General features: G+C 38.2%; 3 protein-coding genes across 4 annotated transcripts; 2 read left to right on the top strand and 1 right to left on the bottom strand.

Annotated features, from left to right (window-relative positions):
• The first annotated feature begins 1,448 nt into the window (after window positions 1-1,448).
• Window positions 1,449-4,748, top strand: LOC114716699 (metal transporter Nramp5-like). Of its 2 annotated transcripts, XM_028901741.1 has the most exons (13): window positions 1,449-1,612; window positions 1,728-1,806; window positions 1,897-1,937; window positions 2,117-2,195; window positions 2,280-2,384; window positions 2,509-2,618; window positions 2,805-2,986; window positions 3,068-3,137; window positions 3,301-3,474; window positions 3,557-3,661; window positions 3,809-3,940; window positions 4,023-4,118; window positions 4,213-4,748. In XM_028901741.1, exons 1-13 carry the CDS (start codon window positions 1,496-1,498, stop codon window positions 4,513-4,515), a joined length of 1,593 nt encoding a protein of 530 aa, XP_028757574.1. In that variant the 5' UTR covers window positions 1,449-1,495; the 3' UTR covers window positions 4,516-4,748. The 2 variants fall into 2 exon arrangements, with proteins under 2 accessions (XP_028757574.1, XP_028757573.1); XM_028901740.1 differs by having other exon boundaries at window positions 1,728-1,937.
• Window positions 4,749-6,815: 2,067 nt separating this feature from the next.
• Window positions 6,816-13,054, bottom strand: LOC114716664 (SWI/SNF complex subunit SWI3C). The gene is made up of 9 exons (XM_028901696.1): window positions 12,844-13,054; window positions 12,130-12,669; window positions 10,876-11,411; window positions 9,431-9,794; window positions 9,286-9,356; window positions 8,701-8,822; window positions 8,164-8,237; window positions 7,884-8,068; window positions 6,816-7,653 (listed from the first exon to the last, which is right to left on the bottom strand). The coding sequence occupies exons 1-9, from the start codon at window positions 13,049-13,051 to the stop codon at window positions 7,192-7,194; spliced, it is 2,562 nt and encodes an 853-aa protein (XP_028757529.1). The 5' UTR covers window positions 13,052-13,054; the 3' UTR covers window positions 6,816-7,191.
• A 2,719-nt stretch (window positions 13,055-15,773) lies between these two features.
• On the top strand, window positions 15,774-18,580 carry LOC114716666 (N-glycosylase/DNA lyase OGG1). The gene is made up of 3 exons (XM_028901697.1): window positions 15,774-16,611; window positions 17,710-17,917; window positions 18,031-18,580. The coding sequence occupies exons 1-3, from the start codon at window positions 15,878-15,880 to the stop codon at window positions 18,292-18,294; spliced, it is 1,206 nt and encodes a 401-aa protein (XP_028757530.1). The 5' UTR covers window positions 15,774-15,877; the 3' UTR covers window positions 18,295-18,580.
• Window positions 18,581-20,026: the final 1,446 nt, after the last annotated feature.

Genomic DNA, 20,026 nt, shown 5'->3' with positions numbered 1-20,026 from the left:
CTAAAACACCATAATCATCTTCTTTAATATCCTTTCTCCCTCTTCTACTTGATTATAGTTGAGGGAGATTCATAGGGATAATTTAAAAAAAATTAATAAATATAAAAAATAAGTTTTATATTTAGGATCGAAATTAACTTAATAATTAGACTTTATATTAAGAACAAAATGAGTAATATTTAATTCCTAAATTGCGATCCCCCTTGAAATTGGGACCAGGGGCCTTTCCGTTTCCTTTTTCTTCCCCTTGCCCTCTCCTCTTTTTTTTGGGGTTTGTTCAAATCCTCGTCAACGAAAAAGGAGGGAAAAGAAAAGACGGGACCCATCTTCGTCGGAATTGCAATTCCCTCGGTGCAAGTTGTGTTTAATGTTGCTATCGGAGTCGAAGGCATTATGCACACACGAGATGCGGTATTTTTCCCTCTAGACCATGTGACTTTAACTCTTAATTGTAACCTTTGGGTTAATAAAAAAAAACAACCCTCTCATGAAGCCACGTCGATAAATTTAATTTGGGCTAATAAAAAAATTTCACTTGGCATTTGCTTACAATATTAGCGTGCCAAGTATCCTTCAAAACCTAAAATACCAAATTAAAAAAAAAAATCCTGAACAAGCATAATATGAAAAAAAAAATTAAATAACAAAAACAAAACAGATCAAAATCTTAAATTGAAAACTGAAAGGACTATTTTATAATTTAATGTAAATGTAAAATATTTTGAAAAATTAAGTTATTAGCCCACAATTTCAAATTCCATTCCACAGTATTACTTCCAGTCATTAATATAAAAACTGTTTAACTTTTATTTTGGTTCTAAATATAAGACCCCAATCCACTTTGTCTTTTATATTTATTCATTTGTTTCTCAAGATAATCCTTTTAATAATTGTAGTTCTCGTCAATATATTTAATTAACAAGAATATTTTGAGAAAGACAACACCTACTTATTATGAATAACTATCTCAACTAATTTTTTTAATTTATTCAAATTAGTCAACTAGCTCTTATATTAAAAGGCGAAGGTAACATGTCAACTCATTATCATCTTAGTTATATTAGAAAATTAATCTATAGAAAACAACTTGTATGATAAATAATGAAGAATGTCCACCAATCTATTTTTATATATAAATGCACTTTGCCGGTGCCTGTTTCTTATAGTTGTTGCTTGTTAAAGAAATTGAAAGGATTGTATATTACATGTATCAGATGAAGCCAAAGAAGAATAAACTAAAGACAAGCTGATGTATGATGCAAAATGAATTGTTAAATACCAAAATGGGCAATTTAATACTCATATCTGGTACACAAGTTGGGTATAGACTTGAAAGTTGGAAGTAAGCCTTACCTTATGAGTCTGACAATAACATATAAATATACTACAATTGTGTGTGTGTCTATATATATACTCACATAGCTCATTGTTCATTGCAAACACAGGCTTTAATAATCGATCAGTGAGAGAGAGAGAGAGAGAGAGAGAGAGAGAGATGGAAAGGCAGCGTGAGCAGGATAGTGAAGCAGCCATGCCATCGAGAGCCGTTGAAGTTGTAAGCAATCGTATAGCACCAGCACCTCATGTTGATGATGGTTTCTCCAGTCACAAGGTCTCTCTTCCTGACTCTTTCTATAATCCATGTATCCTTATTTACCATATATTATGACTCTGGCTAAGTAGTTCAGGCTAATATTAATTCTTTTGGAACTTACAATGAAATACAGAAACCCAGGTGGAGGGACTTTCTATCCCATGTAGGTCCTGGTTTTTTGGTGTCCATGGCTTACCTTGATCCTGGAAACTGTAACTCTCTCTCTCTCTCTCTGCGCGCCTGCGTGCGTGTGTTTTCTATAATCTGTATAACTATTTGTATGTTCGTTTGCTGTAATCTAGTGGAAACTGACCTGCAAGCTGGAGCTAACCACAGATATGAGGTAGACCACACAAGCAACAAAACTCAGCGATACAATTAATTACCAACAATAAAGTCATGCAGAAGAAAAAAGCAACAAAAGAAGAACAAGTTTTGGATTGAAAACCCTTCATTATTTTTGTCCTTGTTTCTCATGTATGAAACTTAATCGAGGGGGTGTCCTCTGATTGCCTTTTGCAGCTGCTATGGGTGATACTTATTGGGTTATTTTTTGCTCTCATTATTCAGTCATTGGCGGCAAATCTTGGTGTAACCACCGGTAATAAAGAGCCACAGACATGTGATTTCATCACGCGAAATGATCATACGACTTTTGGATAAATATAATTATTCTGAATGGCAGGGAAGCACCTTTCAGAGTTATGTAAAGTGGAGTACCCATCACTAGTGAAGTACTGCTTATGGCTGCTGGCTGAGATTTCTGTCATAGCTGCGGATATAGCCGAAGGTATTTCTAATACTTTGTTTTCCCCATTCTAAATAAATTAAACTCCAAAATAAGATTCATTTGGTACTACTCTAACACGGACATCCTTGTTTATACTCATTTTTCTTACGAAACTTTTGCGCAGTTGTTGGCACAGCCTTTGCGCTCAACATACTGTTCCACATCCCACTATGGGCAGGAGTTCTCTTGACAGGCTTCTCCACTCTTTTGCTTCTTGGTCTCCAGAGATTTGGCGTACTTCATCCAGCTTTTTTTTTTTTTCAGTGAAGGATTTCATTGGACATTTGATTCACCATCTGTTCCCTTTTTCCTTCTTAATTCCTGTTAATGTTATATGCATTTTAAGTAACCGCTGCTGTTATTCAGTGGCGTTTTGTCCACTTAAATGTCCTACAAAAGTTTGTGTTTCTTGATGAGCAGGTTAGGAAGCTGGAACTGCTGATAACAACTCTAGTATTTATAATGGCAGGATGCTTCTTTGCGGAAATGAGCTATGTAAAACCACCAGCTTCTGATGTATTGAAAGGAATGTTTGTCCCTAGGCTTGATGGTCATGGAGCCACTGCTGACGCCATTGCCCTTTTTGGAGCACTCATAATGCCGTACCCTTCCTTATCATGGCACTTGAAAATTTTACCTTTCTGCTAAAGCACCATTTTATTAAGCTTTCCAACAAATTGCAGGCACAACCTCTTTCTCCATTCTGCTCTTGTGCTCTCTAGAAAAGTACCCAACTCTGTCCGTGGCATCAATGTAAGCCAACACATCTTCATTTGTTTAGTACTAAATTTGCCTAAGAGAAATGTTTAAAGGACATCAGTTGAACTTAATATTTGAAATTGCGCAGCTAACATTACTCAGTTTTGCTAAAGCTAAGTTGTTGTTATCATATCATACTTTTCACTTCGCTATGCAGGACGCATGTAGATACTTTCTAATAGAAAGTGGGTTTGCTCTGTTTGTAGCATTTCTAATAAACATAGCAGTGGTTTCAGTATCAGGCAAAGTATGCTCAGCAAATAATCTTTCAGCTGGAGATATAGAAAAATGCGACGATCTCTCCCTTGATTCTGCCTCTTTTCTTCTCAAGGTTCTGACTTTATTTAACATACACCATAAGAGGTCATAACATGTAAATCAATACCCATTTTGATGCTGTTTAATGGTTACAGAATGTGTTGGGAAGGTCCAGCTCAACAGTGTATGCCATAGCACTTTTGGCCTCTGGACAAAGCTCTACCATCACTGGAACCTATGCAGGGCAGTACATCATGCAGGTGCTATATCTGAAGCAAACACTTGAACTCTCTTGTAATAAAAGATTTGCAGAACAAGTCAACTAAATAAAATGTATAAACAAGTCATATATATTTATTTTCGAAGTGCTTGAAAATTTATTTGCGAGTCGATGTCTGGCCTGGTAGGGATTCTTGGATTTGAGGATGAAAAAATGGATGCGGAATTTGATGACTAGGAGTGTTGCCATAGTACCTAGTCTTGTCGTTGCTGTTATCAGCGGGTCTTCGGGTGCGAGCCGCCTTATTATCATTTCCTCGGTAGCTCTTTTCTTTTTAATATGGATAATTTCTTTTGTTTTTCTCTTCTCTTTTCAAAATAATCACAAAAATGGCTTTGCAGATGATACTTTCATTTGAACTTCCATTTGCTTTGATTCCACTGCTCAAGTTCAGCAGCAGCAGCACCAAGATGGGACCTCACAAGAATTCTAGAATCGTGAGTTGTTCTCTTGTCCAATGTTAGGCTGCAAATAAATGAGTCTCATAACATTTTATTGATAAATGAAATGAGCTACAAATTTTGGCTGCAGATCATTGTAATTTCATGGATCCTGGGCTTGGGAATCATTGGCATCAACGTGTACTACCTAAGCACAGGTTTTGTGGAGTGGCTAATTCACAGCAGTCTCCCGAAAGTGGCAAACGTTATCATTGGGATCATAGTATTTCCTCTTATGGCCATTTATGTTGTTGCCGTTATCTACCTCACCTTCAGACACGACACTGTCGATACATTCATAGAGACTCAGAACGACTCTCCAGAGCCAACCCACATGGAATTGGGTCCAATTCCTTTTAGAGAGGATTTAAGGGATATCCAACTTCCAGACTAAGGATTTACCAAGAAGCTTCCTAGCTATGTGTGATTGTAACTGTCTTCAAAGTAGTTAGATGAAGCTTTCAGTTTTTTAATGTTTACTCGTGCGATCAGGGATGCCCAAATGAAGGCCAATAAATTAAGAAGCATGTGTTAAGTTCTAACAGTACAGTTTGGCTTGAGAATATTGACATGCTATATTCGATGAATACAATGATTTGTCTTATGTTTCCTTTTTCCGCCTCCTTCTGATTTACTACTGTTTTGGTCAAGGAATCCATTGGACATCATTTTCCACTTCGGATAGAAACGTCACACTTCAGAATCAGGATAGGACCCTCTAGCTGTCACTGATCCAAACCTCAAGATGACAGCCACGCCCTCTATCCTGGAAACCATCGTGGTCTCCCCTTTTTATCATTGATCCAAAACTAATTTCCCAATAATTAAATTATTTTTCATCGTTCATTGTTCTGGTTCATGACAGTATCAGTATATGTCAGTATCCAAAATCATTAAGGCGCACAATGTTTGGGTAAAAACAAAACAAAAGATACCGAATATTAGGTTGGAGTGGATGCATTTGTCAGTATAGCAATTTAGGTAGAAAACGGTAGCTAACCTAATATTTGATGTTCTGTAGATGGATGCAGAGCACTCTAAAAATAGCCACTCTTAGCATAGAAGAATTTACAGAAACGAATCTTCTTAATCAAAAGAAAGTATATTCTCGTGAATCTTGACTACTTCACATGATCCCGATTTGTGAGAACATGCTCTCTTTTGATTGAGAAGAAAGAGAAGACCTGTTTCCCGCCAAACAATTTCTTTATTATTTGACGTGCATGTCAAGTCTCAACCGTTAAACATGAAAATAAAGCTAAGATGAGATGGAGGATAAGATGAGTGTTTGAATAGGGTGGGGAAATTATCTGTGGTGAATGTGGAGTCAGTATACCAATCCCGCTGTGAGTAACTTTCATCCCAGCAATGATTAAAATATACAGAAAATATTGTTAGAAAAGAATCAATAATAGGCACAAGACGTTTGGATGAAAGAATGGCTCAAATGGTAATTAAGCGTTGTAGAGCTGTTGGCTTGAGGCATCAGAGAGAACATATGCATGTGCTTTCTGTTCCTTTTCTTGTATTTGTCACTTTGCGTAAAGATAGGAATGGATTGTTGCATGAGAGATAATATATCATATTTAAAGCAAATACTCGAACTGTCTTGCCTTGCAAGATTACAATTGACTGGATCAAGCTATAAGAGACTTGATAGCCAGGATTAATTATGAACATGCCTATTCATGATTTGTTTGATTCATTTCATGGAAATATCAATTTAATTCAGTGAAGCTTTGCGATAAAATTCCATAAATTTATTAACAAAGGTTGTTCCTCTCTGCAGGGATTCTTAGATTTAAGGATGCGGAGATGGATGAGAAACTTGGTGACCAGGTCTGGTATTGCCATAACAACTAGTCTTATCATCGCCATTATTGGGGGATCTTCTGGAGCAAGCCGTCTCATCGTTGTTGCCTTGGTTGTGTTTTGTTTAATTTTGAAACCCCAACCCCCAAAATAATATATTCTTTTTCAACAAAAAAAATTCCTACAGAAAGCCACTCATAATGCTCCTTCAGTTCTAAATGTTAGAAAAATAGAACTCATTTTGTAATGTTATTACCCTTTTCATAATGTAATTTATGATTGGGGGGGTATTGCAAAAAAAAGGTTTTGCAGACTACTTTTATTCGAACTGAGTAATTGGAAACGAGTCAAGTTCCTTCAGGAGAAGATTTAATGGATATCCAACTTCCCGATTAGGGGGCTTATGCATCAAGGGGTGGCTTCCAGTGGCCAGAGGCTTCAGATTTGAAGTTAACACTCAATAGAACAGTAATAACACTCTTGACATTCCGTATTCAATGAATTGGCTCATCTGTTATAATTCAATTCACTGGTCGGCCTTCTTTTTTCTTTTTAAATCCCTATTTACTCTGTTGGCCAAGAAATCCATCAAACTTCACTTTCTGATGTGGAAAAGAGGACGTCAAACTCTGGATTTTATAGTCAAATGATGGCATAGGCTGGAATAACTGAATTGGCTCATCTGTTATAATTCAGTTCACTGGTCGGCCTTCTTTTTTCTTTTTAAATCCCTAGTTACTCTGTTGGCCAAGGAACCCGTTAAACTTCAATTTCTGATATGGAAAAGAGGACGTCACATTCTGGATTTTATAGTCAAATGGTGGCATAGGCTGGAATAACCGAACGCAATCCGCCCTGTGCCCATGTCATCAGCCAGAGAAGTGAAGATAACAACGAAATAATTTACTAGATCGTACAACATCAAGGCAATTGATACAATTAGTAACCACGGCTTGATCATGATTCTTGCAATCCGGAGCTGCTATCTGTCCTTGTGTAAGCTAACTAAACAGGATTCAAATTCTCATCCTAAAAATGCAGAACCTCAACAGGAAAACTTGGAACTTTCAGGGAATATCAAACGCCGCTTATTTCCCTTGAGCAGGGGTTGCATAATCAGCAGCAACCAATTAGAGGCTCCAAAAACTAGAAACAATAACTCGCTGGACTCATCACCTAATTTCCTCTTCAATGCTGAAAGCAATGACAAAATAAATCTACACCATAGAAGCACCGAAACTTACATCTAATTCCCTAATTAACCTAAACCGGAGTTAGTACCTGATACAGGCCTCAACAATGGATGATTGGTAGAAGGCTGCACATTACCTGGGGCTTTAAACATGGGATTTGGAGAAGTTGATTGTGATTGTTGTATCATAGAAAGTGGTAACCTTTGCCCTAACCCACCAAACATAGAAGGCCGTGGGACAAAGGACATGTGTGGATGAACTGGTTGGCCACTTGAGTACCCTGAGACACTAGGCTGTGAAGGAGATCCAAAGGCCATTTGTTGTCTACCGTTGCCATTATTGTTGCTAACTGTAGAAGGACCAACACCTGATGTGTTTGTGGCTGCACCAGATCCAAGCCATGCTGATAAAAGACGGGAACGTTCAGCAGCAAACCTTTGTCTTGCCTTCTCCATTTGCTCACATTCTTTCATCAGCAGCGTTTCAATTTCGGCAAACTGCTTGAGCTTCAATTCCAATCTTTTCAGCTGTCAACAATAGCAAGCCACTGACAAAATTAACCTCAGAAAAATTGTAGCTTTATAATACTGATTCTTAACTTTCCTTCAACAGTTTCATTTATATAATGGACTAAGTGATCTTTTACTCGTGTTGAGCGTACTTGTGTGTGCATGTATGTGCGTTCAGATAGAAAGTGGGCAGAGAAGAGAAGGAATACAACTCAAAAACAGGCTGAAAAATCAAGAAACAGCTATACCTGATGGGTTATAATATTAGCACATAACCTCTGAATTTCTCTTTCTTCATGATCAGCAAACAGTTTAGCTTTCATTGCTGCAGCAGACAAGCCCGCCTTAGCAGCATCTTTAACTTTCTCAGCAGATAAAGGGATGGCCTCACCCTCATTTGGACCCCGGGAACCAAGCGCTTTAGCTTCGTCCTCTGAAATAATAAGAAATGTTTCAAGAGTGCTGAAGAATGTGTCCTACTAGAGATTGGGTTATATTGATACATAAAGATAAATCGCAATCCCTTACCATCTTGTTGGTTTGGGTTTGCAATTTCTCCAAGACGACCACCATCTTTAGCATGTGTACTTTCCAAGTTCATCCTTCGCGAGTAGAAATAAATCTCAATTTTGAGCACAAAAGTCATAGACAAAAGTGATCAATCTAACAACTCAATTATAGCTTAGATGTACCCTCTCTGCTGCAGTTTTAAGATGATGACATAACTTGATATTTAATCATGGCCTAAAGAAGACCGATGAGAAAATCATTTAGAGAAGGTCATTGACATAGCATCAGTCTCTAATCAAGTGATCACAAGTTCGATCCAAGCTGACCATTCTAAATTAAATTACAGCAATGCATGGAGGGTCTATGCTTTATTCATGCTACAAGGCGGAAAAGCTTTAGCATGAGGGGGCTATATATTGGACATATTAATAGTATCGTTCACGGGCCTTCTCCTAAGCACCTGCATAAGACATACCTCTTTTCTATGCACAGTGAAGAAGGGTGACATAGGGCTACAGTGACTAGACATCAGCAACCTATGACAATTAAACTCACCTGTTACTGTGCCCTGCTGCTTCTGTCTGTGAACCGGAATTATTCTCCGACAATTCTGCTAATGCTGCATGTGCACAAGCAGCAGCTACTCTAGGTCCAATAGCAGAGGCCAAAAAGGCAACCTGTACATGAGTTCCATCAAAACCAGATACATAAGAATCCGAGTAAGCACAAGAAAGTCAGGAATTTCAAAATCTAAGTGACAGTCTACTTTGTCGTGAAATCCTTATACTCGATCTAGGACTTATATAAAGTCTCTATCCAACAGAAATATCCTATTTCATGATTATTACGAGCATACTTGTCAAGCATTATTCCAAAATGTAGAGATTCAAATTAGTATAATATTGGATTTGAGTACAGCCATCTTTGCTTTTGCCAAACAAGTATGATTTTCAAAAAGGTGCTAATCCAAAAAAGGAGCAAAACAAGTTGATATTAGCGGAAGACAAGAGTTTGCTCTTATATGCATTCGCTGTAACCAATAAATACATCCTAGCCCTACAGCTATATGCATGTCTCACGTGAACTCTTCTAAGAAATGATAAAAGTAATGCATATAATTATTAATTATCAGTCACCTACAAGAGCCATAACAGGATTTTCAGACTTTGAAAAGGGGAGCCTGCTACTGGGATCAATGCTCTGAGTTGGTCCTGCAGGATCATGGATACACGATCAAGACCATGTGACAGCAAGTAGAAGGTTAAAATGTAAAACGGAGCAAGACCTGCTAAATCTGCTTCTAAATTTGAACACAATCTTTCACAGTCATCTCTGTTTGACATGTTTGATGACAACGGAATTCTTGGAACATTGATATTTTCCAATTTTCCATCTTCCATGGGTAGACGGAGAAAATGAAGAATACATTGTGCTTTTGACTTGGTACCAACATGCTCAGCAATTTCATTCCAATTCTCATTATAAATCTCCATTGCCTCAAGCAGCAGCAAGGTTTCTTGATCAGTCCAACTATCCCCATCTAGATCACCATAATCCCTAGTTGAATCAACCCTTATAAAATCTATACTTGAATGACCAACGACAAATCTCCCATCATGGAAACAATCAGTGCAGAGAAGAATATCAGCCTGCAATATTAGATGTTAATTATACAGCATGACAAATGTGTTCTAAGGCATTTTTCAGTCTACTTTATTTACAGGGCTTTCAGTTCAAGACAAATAATGCAATGGGTTGCAGGAAGATTCTCAACAAGTGTTCAAAACAATCAACCCCTATCACTCCCTTGCAACTCGGTAAAACCATGTGTCAGTTGTAGACTTTATTTTGGTCACAGACAGATGGTCCACCTGAGTTTGTATGAGAACTGATTTCATGACTGAAGAACACTAACAAACTACGAGGGTTTCAGCTACAGGTTGATATCATGCCATCTGAGAGCCATTGATGTATGATATAAAAGTATATAAGCAACAGAGCAAGTTCTTAAGCAACTGATAATAAATGAACTATAATTACATATTGGGATTGAGAGAAAGAAACTTCCAGATGCGGACAATAAGATTTCAAGCTGCATGACTTTAGTTGAAACGAAGTAAGCGTTCAAGGGAGAAGTTAAGCAAATAGCATGATGCAGGCTGCCACCATAATTTTGAACAGAGAACTGGAGAAAGGTACCTTGCCATACTTCTTGATATGGATAACAAAGTATCTTGCCATACTTCTTGATATGGATAACAAAGTCAAAGTTGTTTTCAGTATCTTGAATAGATTAATTTATATATAATTGTTTTGTTTTCTCAGCTCCTGGTAGGCTCCTTGGGAAATTAAAAAAAGAAAAGAAAAACTTGGATATTTCCCCATTAACGCCTTCAAATCTTTAAATTTACAATCTTGCATTAAGCACATTGATTATGATTGCCTGAGCTTTAATGTGGCAACCAAAGTACTACTAAAACGCAACATTAAGTCATGTAACTGTAATGTACAAATCTGACTAAACTTTACTTAATGGATAAGCTTATGAAAAGGCCACTTAGCCATATCTGCATGTGTGAATGATACCCATAATGATGCTGATTCACAAAGTCGTATCTTCCGACATTATAAGTGCCCAAAACAAAAACCAAGAGTTGCAATCTTTTCTAGATCGATGCTATCTCATTACTAATGACTAGCTGACAAAATCAAATGTATAAGCTAGTGTACCTCTCTTTGTGACTGATAGTAAACAGCAGGAAGAGGACGAGAACAATAATTGCAATGGTTTTCAGATAAATGCTCCCTTATTCTGTCCTCCAAATCAGAAATATCAGCATTCTGAGCCGTCAACGATGAATAAATTTCGTCTGCTTTCAGTTTACACTTTGGCTTGTCAAATTTGATCAAACCGTCTATAGATTTTAAGGCATCTGATGGCACGCGAATCTCACCACTTCCCTCATCCTTCAAGTAAGACTCGTCATTCCAAGGCTCGTGACTTGGCACCGGAGCACAGTAGTTGATGATTCCCCAATGATCAAGGAACCGGAAAATTCGAGTTAAATCTTCATTATCAACCCCAACTAGCAATCCCTGGCAATCAGAAATTGTAATCCTCTTGCCCAGATCTTCCATGTATCTTGCAACTATATAATTTCTGCATTCCATGTACTTCTGTGGGGTATGATCCTGTGATTTTCCAGAGAAGAAACGTGGCACCACTTGTCTCTCAAGCCGATGCACTGTGGCTGGTGAAAACCATTCTGTTCGTTAAAAAAATAACAATTAAAAACAGGTTAACATGATTGTATCTTAGAATCTCAAACGACTCCAACCCACCAACCTGAAAATCATAAAAAAGCCAACGCATTGTTGGGTTCATCAAATCATGCAAGTTCCCATTAAAGAGTGAAGTGACTTCCTCGAGAATCTAAACTAGCTCAAAAAGGAGATGTCGTCCCGTTTAACCAACTTAAAAGAATAACTTCAAAAGATTTTAAAAAAAAAAAAAAGACTTGCACGTTAAAACTTCACGCGTGATTTTTAGTTTTCTATAACATATAGGTTTATATCATACTGAAAGCGGGAAGAAAGGAGACAAACTCTCACGGAGTCCTACTTATATCACATAATATACACTCTTTAAGGTCAGTCCTCTTTATGCTCTGGCTTGAAAAACAAAAGACAGGGAAAATTGCCCCGTGGACATACTATAATTAGATGTATGTGCACGCTTCAATCTTCGTTGAGTTGCTGTATCTTGTCAGTGCTCATACCTCCTAGAAAAGAGAGGATTACTCATAAAAGAAAACAGAGAATAGAGAAAACCGTGAAACTACGGGTGGAGTAACAGCACCGGTGGGATGAATTACTTGAATGGTATTTATAGTTGGGTGGAGGCAGTGGAGCTCAGAGATAGATAGCGTACTAATAAAGCAAACCAGCAGCAAAGTAAAGCAAATTAATAGAGGGAGCGGGGACCTGAATGCATTGGAACTACCAGAACCCTACTCCCAAACCGCTTGACAATGCCACGGCCTTCCAGTACGGGAGGCGGGGTGATCACGTAAGCCGAATTACTTCCCTCGTTACGGTCCTGATCCAAAGCTGAACTATCGGCGGGCACCGTGGAAAGCGCCTGAAGCTGCCCGTGCGACACATTCTCCAAAAATGGGGAATTCTGCAACTGAGCCTTATTGTCTCCAGACTCATTGGCACGCTCCAGAGCGACAATTGCCGTGACGGATGAGTGAGGGCGATTGACAGTGCGCTTGATCACTCTAGGGAACTGAGAAATTTGGACTCCATCGTCGGACAAGACCTCGATCTCAAGCTGCGCTTGAGAATTAGAACCGGTTTGGGGGTTAGGGTGTTGGGATTGGTCCTCGGAATCATCCTGTCGCTCGAGGTGGTCGTCGTCCCCATTGGGGTCGTCTTCTTCGTCGTCCTCGTCCTCTTGCTTCTGGTGCCGCCGGCTGATTTGGGGTTCTCTCTTGCGCTTTCGCCATTTGGTTCGGTTTTCTGGTTCAAAAATCACAAAATACCAAACATTAGCGGGAAATTGATAACAAAATATTCAAAATCAGATCAAAATACACCAAAAAAATCAAGCGGATGGCTTGCATCTCGCAGACGAAAAGAAAAGAAGCGAGGATTTAGAGAGGGAGAAAGAATTTAGGTTTGTGTAAGAGATACCTGAAGGGGAAGCTGGCATGGTAAGGAGGAGAGGTTTAAGAGAGGGAGAGAGAGAGGGAAATTTGATTGTGGGGTCGTTGATTGGCGCAAAGGGTGTGGAAATGGGAAGAGGGGGCAGAGAGAGAGAGAGAAGGGATCCCTCCCAGTGAGTGCTCTCTGGTCTCCGGTTTGGCCTTTGGTTTTGGCTCTTTGGCATACGGTGCAACATGTAAATATGTTGTCGTTTGCTTTTCTTCCCGGATGGATGTTAACAAGAATGTGAGGGTAAAATTCTGGCGAACCTGCCTTCGCCTCCTCGTCAAGCACACGCTGCATTCTTATTTGGTAGTGCTTTACACGCGCTGCTCATGTGTCTCTTTTAAGTTCATAGTAGTAGTATTTTTTCCCCCCAGATCCGCTCATATTTTAGGCGACTCAACGAGTGAGAAATCCCTTCTCTTTATGGAAAAAATATATACTGTTCATATAATCGTTTTCAAAGTCAGAGCACTGTTCCAACATATTCCTTCAATCCTTAATATAAGATCCATTTAACTAATTTGATTAGATTAAAAAAGTTAGATAAGTTATTTAATTATAAGAAATGTGACACATTTTTCCTAAAACACCATAATCATCTTTCTTAATACCCCACCTCTCTCTTTTACTTGATCATAGTTGATGGAATATCCATAAGGATAATTTAGAGAAAATTGATAAATATGAGAAATGGGTTTTATATTTAAGATCAAAACCAACTCAACAATTGGGTCCTATATTAGGGACCGAAGGAGTAATACTTTTATTTTTTAATATAAAACCTATTTAACTAATTTAATTAGATTAAGAAAATTAGGTAAATTAGTTAATTATAATAAATATGACATGTTTTTCTTAAAATATCATAATCATCTTTTTTAATATCATCCTTTCCTCATTTACTTGATTATGGTTGAGGAAATATCCATATAAGTAATTTAGAAAAAATTGATAAATATGAGAAATAGGTCTTATATTTAGAACCAAAATTAACTTAATAATTGGCTTTTATATTAAGTACTGAATGAGTATATATATAATCTGTTCATATTTTTCTCCTCCCATGCTCTTGTTGTCCATAAACTAAATTATCACCAAATTATCCATCATAAAAAATCAACATAATACATGAAAATACAACCTCCAATTCTTAATATAAGAGTTTATTTGACTTTTATTCATGTCTTAAATATAAGATTTTGATCCACTTTATCTCTCATAGTTATCTATTTTTTCCTAATAAAATCTTTATAATAATGGTATTTTTAGCCAATACACTTAATTAGTAAAGGTATTTTAGAAAAGGCAACACATATTTATTACAAATAACTAACTTAGCTAATTTTTTTTAATTTATTCAAATTAATCAACTAGCTATTTTGTTAAAGATAGGAGGTAGTAGTTTTTTTTTTCAACAGATTTAAATAATTTTAATTAATATTGTAAATCACTAAAACATGATTCAATTTTTTTAACACGAAATATGACCTCCTTTTAAAACATAGCTAGTAAGATGGATTATATTATTAATCGGCGTTGATTTTCTTGATATCTTTTACTTTTTTGGTCAATAAACGTCTGTTGTTTGCAATGCGCTTTCTCTGTTTGAAGCCGGAATGATTTGTGCCGATCTAAAATGCCTTTTTAAAAGTCAAAATCTAAAATGCTGTTTTAATATTTGACGTGTAAGAATGCGGTAGCATGCACAGCCTTATTTTAAGGGGTTGGTACTTGGTGCAATAACATCTTCGCGATTCGTTCACTGAAAATAATAATAACATCGTTAGCCTTTAAGCTTTGTTCTGGGCGAGATCGATGATGAAATTGTGTTCCGGCGGAAAAGGGAGGAACATCGAGTTACGTGGTTAATGGAGAGTGGTACTACATCGTGATAATAACCCAATGATAGGCACGTCGTGTGATGGTAATTGCAGTTCAACCCCTATTGGATTTCATACTTTGACCATATGGGGCGCGCGTTTGAGATCAGCCAGTCCTGACGTCCAGTTGGAAGGCACTTGTAATTTGGAAAGTCCAATTCGTAGCCCCTTGGTGAGAATGATAATCCCACAACAGACCACATACTACCCCTTTCAGTCCTTAATTAAAAAATTAACTAACTAATTTGAGTAAAATAAAAAATTTGTTAGGTTAATTATTTATAATAATTAATTTATTATTTTTACTAAAATATTCTTATTAATTATATACTCTATTAGCTAAAACTACTATTTGATTGAATATTTGACATGTGTAATTATTATAAGAACTATTTTTAAAAAAAAAGATAAATATAAAAGATAAAATGAGTTGAAATCTTATATTTAAGACTAAAGTAAACTTCAAAATAACTTTTATTTTAAGAACAGGAGGTAGTATAACAAAATGTCAGCCCCCAAACCATTTGAAGAACAGTGACGAATCATGTCGGTTGACTTTCTTCTCATCCTTTTGAAGCAGACGATTAGTGAATTTGAAAATATCTATTCTTCTTTGAATGCAAATAATGAGCTTTAAAAGGTCAGTTACGAGGCGGCCGCTACAACCACTGGGGAGTAATAAAATAGAAGTCAGCTGCATTATTTGGCCATGAATTTAAATTGCCGATTTTTGAGACCTAGGAGTGTACATTGACATAATAGCAGGGGCTATGAATCTCTGAATTTCTCATTTTTATGGAAAGATGATTGTGGGGGAAGAGCTTATTCCTCCCATTACCATGAAATAAAGCCATCCAAACAAGAAAAATTAGCTTGAGAATGGAAGGGTCACCCCAAGCAGAGCCAATAGAAACGGTTTTAGGGCCTAGTTGGTTTTTGAATTCGACGATCTTGTACAATTTTTTATTTTCCAAGGCTTGGGGCCCTTTGGCTTAAGAGGCCAGGGGCCCAAGACGCCAGTGACCCGACCCACCATGAGACGTCAACCCCTCCGTTTTCAGCCCACAACTCCATCCGGAGAGCTGCGACGCCGACGAGGCTGACGTTGCTCGTTGAAGTGGCATCATCCTCCGGCGATGCACTCACTGAGTCTGGCTACTGTAATGAAAAGAACAAGGTCCGCCTCATGCAAATCGCCCTCACTTCCTTCGACGCCTCTAAGCCCCCAGACGCGGCACAAAACTTGCTGCTCAAAGCCCACCTCCGTCTCCATATGCTATCGCTCCAGAAAACCAAAACCGATCCTCGGTTCTCTCAATGAGTCTTCAAAATCCGACCACGCGAAGTGGGTCCCGCTCAATCTTGCTCCGCAAGAGCTCTGTTTGCCTCTCACTTTTCCCACCGGCCAAACCTTCCGATGGAGGAAGACCGGACCTTCACAGTACACAGGCGTTGTCGGGTCTCACCTTATATCTCTCAAGCACATCGAAAACGGCGACGTTTGTTATTACCTTCACCACACTGACTCTGAGATTGATGCGAGGACGGCTTTGCTTGACTTTCTCAATGCCCGTGTTTCTCTCACTGACGTATGGAAGGAGTTTTCGGCTTCGGATGCCAGGTTTGCCGAGTTAGCGTGCTATCTGGGGGGTGCGCGAGTGCTGAGGCAGGACCCACTTGAGTGTCTGATTCAGTTTCTGTGTTCTTCTAATAACAATATTCAAAGGATTACCAAAATGGTGGATTATATCTCTTCTTTGGGAAATTATTTGGGGACCGTTGGAGACTTTAAATTCCATACTTTCCCCAGTGTGGAGAAGCTTTCTTTGATTTCAGAGGAGGAACTTAGAAATGCCGGCTTTGGTTACAGGTTGGACGCCATATGCCCTGCTATTTTAAATCAAAGTCTGATATTTCACATTTGTTATGTTTGTGGTCTTGCGCTTCCACTTTTTTTATTGAAGTTCGAATTGTGCACGTTTTGTGTCCTCCTGGGGCTATTGTTTTTGTACGTTGTGTTGCAACATCTGTCATTGCGCCTATGATTACCATGCGTTGGGTATGAGAGATACTGGCTCCGGAAATCATTTCTAGCACTCCACACATGAAAGCCAAATGAGCCAGGCCTGAGATACCAAAATACCTGCATGTCTTCTTCTAAGCTCCATGTTCATTTGAAGTTTATCTTTCAAAAAGAAAAGCATTTTGCTTCTTGCTCTCATAAGAGGGCACAGTATGTGCTGATCCTTCCCCCTTAGCAAATTTGTAAATGGGAATATTTCTGACCTATATAGTATTGATAGGAAGGAAAAATCAGTGTAATGTGGGCTGAAGCTAACTTCTTTGCAGTTTTACAGTCACACAATTCAAATACTGCCTGATAATGTCAACAATGGACCCTGTTTTTCTTTACAACTTTGAAGCTAAAGCCTTCTGGTTGATGCTCATGAAATAATGCCTATTGCCAAAACTTACCATGTTGGGGTTTCGACTTGCAAGTGATTATTAGATTTAAATTTGGATGTTAAAATCTGAAAAGGGAGATTGCTGGTTAAGTTATGTAAATTCCTCACGTGACATGAAGCATCCCGATCTTAAAACTGAACTCTTTGTATGACAACAAAAACCTCTATCTCAATATCAAACTGAACTACCATTCTTAAAATATTTTCTTTTCTTCTTGAACTGCATCAGTGTCCTGATGTATCCATGCTGATAGCTGATTCCCAGTGTAAGAGAGAGAGCGGAAGGGGGGAATCTGCATGATGATATGTGGAGTTGTGGACCAGACTATAACCCTTATGTGTGTCATTGTTACACCTGTGTTGTCTTTTTACTTAATGTGAATTTAGCATGTTCAGTCTATATCACGCACATACCTTCCTCAGGTATCATGTTGCTGACATATTACCTTAGTTGCTACAAGATATGAACACTTTATTTGATTATACATGGCTACATGGCACAGGGCCAAATATATAACTGGCACAGTAAATTTTCTGCGAGCGAAACCTGATGGGGAGGAATGGCTTAAATCTCTTCGTATGTTGGATCTTCAAGAAGCTATAGATGCCCTTTGTACATTACCTGGAGTGGGTCCTAAGGTGGCTGCTTGCATAGCTCTCTTTTCACTTGATCAGCATCATGCCATCCCTGTTGACACACATGTTTGGCGGGTACAATCTTATTGTTTTGTGCTTCCTTCTTGTATCAATTCTGATCTTTCATTCTTCTTTTGAGTGTATCAATGAGTAATAATCTGCATGTATCATTTTGGAATTTGGGTAAGATTGCAACGAAGTACCTCTTACCCGAGCTTGCAGGTTCCCGATTGACTCCAAAGCTTAGCAGTCGTGTTGCAGAGGCATTTGTAAGCAAATATGGTAAATATGCTGGATGGGCTCAAACTCTGCTCTTCATAGCTGAATTACCTTCACAAAAGGCCCTCCTACCTCCTCAATTGCGGACTGTTGAGCAGAGCAAGCACACAGTAGAAGAAGACAGTGAAACCGAAATAGGTGGAAGAGAAACAACTTCAGTCTTCCAATCTTGATCTCATACATTGGGCATTCAGCATTCAGTCATCCGGCTTTTCTAGAGTTAATCTTCTAAAACCCCATTGACTAGTGCGTGCAACGTATGACCTTGAGAATATACACTCAAGTGAGTGCGGACTTCACATGGGGAGAGTTGTGGTGCAACCTCATGGACACGATTGACAATAAGCTCATGTGCTGCTCTTGTTCATATTGAGTGATTCTGTTATTGTTTACCTGAAAGTGTACCATATAGAATTATACTTAAAGAGGATCCATTCAAAGATTCCATTGTTCTGTTAAGCTGCGTCGTGTGTTTTCCTTCATCTACTTTTGAACAATCATTTGCATGCCCGGAGACAAGCAAGGGACACTGATATGAAGTGATCATTCCACGTCATAGTTGATGAAATAGCTTCAGCATCTTGTGATGAAGGGGGAAATAATTAATGTATGCGATCTTAAGCTGAAGTTTCGGGTTTGAGAAAAGGATAAGAAGCCTTCAGAGAAGGTTAAATGCATCTGATTTGCTAGCCAATTGCAGGGCTTTAGTAAATTCGGATGATAATAATTATTGTTGAAATAAAAGTTTTGATGGCTTTATATTTTCTCCGAGCGAGCGATATCGTCGGCTCATGAGATCCCGATTAGTAATTGGACCCTTATGGTCTGTTTGGTTCAACGGAGTAGAGCAGGAAAGGAACTTCGAGCGGAGAGTTGGCCTAAATAACTACGAATATTTTTTTCTTTAAAAAAAAGAAAAGAAAAGGAATTAACAAAATGAACAGTTTAACTGGACATCGTGTTCATGGATTTTTTTAGCTCTCCAGCTGATTTCCTTTGTGGGAAATCCGGGTATGACCAACGTATATTTTATCACAACATGCAGCCTCGCACGAGTATATCTATACTGTGATAAGTGGAGGAGCCCAACCGTGCGTGATTTTTGTAGTTTGAAGCTAAATACGCGCTACCAAGTCAGTTTGCGATGTTCATTTACCTATCATATAAGAACTAGCCATAACTGCACGCGTCGGGTCGGGGGACCATTTGATCATATGTACTCATCCAATTCTTAATATAAAATCTAATTAGAAAGTTGATATTGGTTTGATACGTAAGACCTATTTCGTATGTTTATTAATTTTTTTCCTAAATTAAATATTTTCCTGATAATAATTAAGTAGAAGAAGGGAAAAAAATTAAGAAAGATGCTTAGGATATTTTAGAAAAAAATATCATATTAACAAATTAATTAATATCTTTAATCTACTCAAATTAATTAATTAGGTCTTACATTAAGGGATGAAGAAGTATATGGACACATGCTGCTCTTGTTGGTTCCACCTTTAATTTGGGGGCATTCTTGCTCTTTCTTGTGTGTTAAGTCACGCTACTTCAAACGGAGAAGAAGAGTCACGGAAAGCGAGAGGTTTTACAGTACAGGTGAGTGAGATTACAGTGGCAAAAACCGTTCATGTGATCATCCTTTGGGACCAGTACAGTGAACGGATCATTCTCGTGCTCTTAAGAAGCTCCTGAAGGCCTAGAAATAAATATATCATCACGCTGCCCGACTTAAATTCATTGAAGATGTTAGCTTAATATGAGACAAGGAATCGCATTGGCGAGTAGAGTCTCGATGAAAGGAGTATTACAGCACAGTTTATGGCCTCTGAAAAGGTTGTTCGGACACCTAAGTTCGTGAACAAAGGCCTCAAAACTAAGAGGAGAGGAACTCAGAGGCGC

Source organism: Neltuma alba, unplaced genomic scaffold (genome assembly GCF_004799145.2).
Source record: "Neltuma alba isolate B1F8T4 unplaced genomic scaffold, ASM479914v2 tig00011685_pilon, whole genome shotgun sequence".
Taxonomy (NCBI): Eukaryota; Viridiplantae; Streptophyta; class Magnoliopsida; order Fabales; family Fabaceae; genus Neltuma; species Neltuma alba.
The sequence above is the reverse complement of the archived record's forward strand: the minus strand, read 5'-3'. Positions and strand labels throughout refer to the sequence as shown.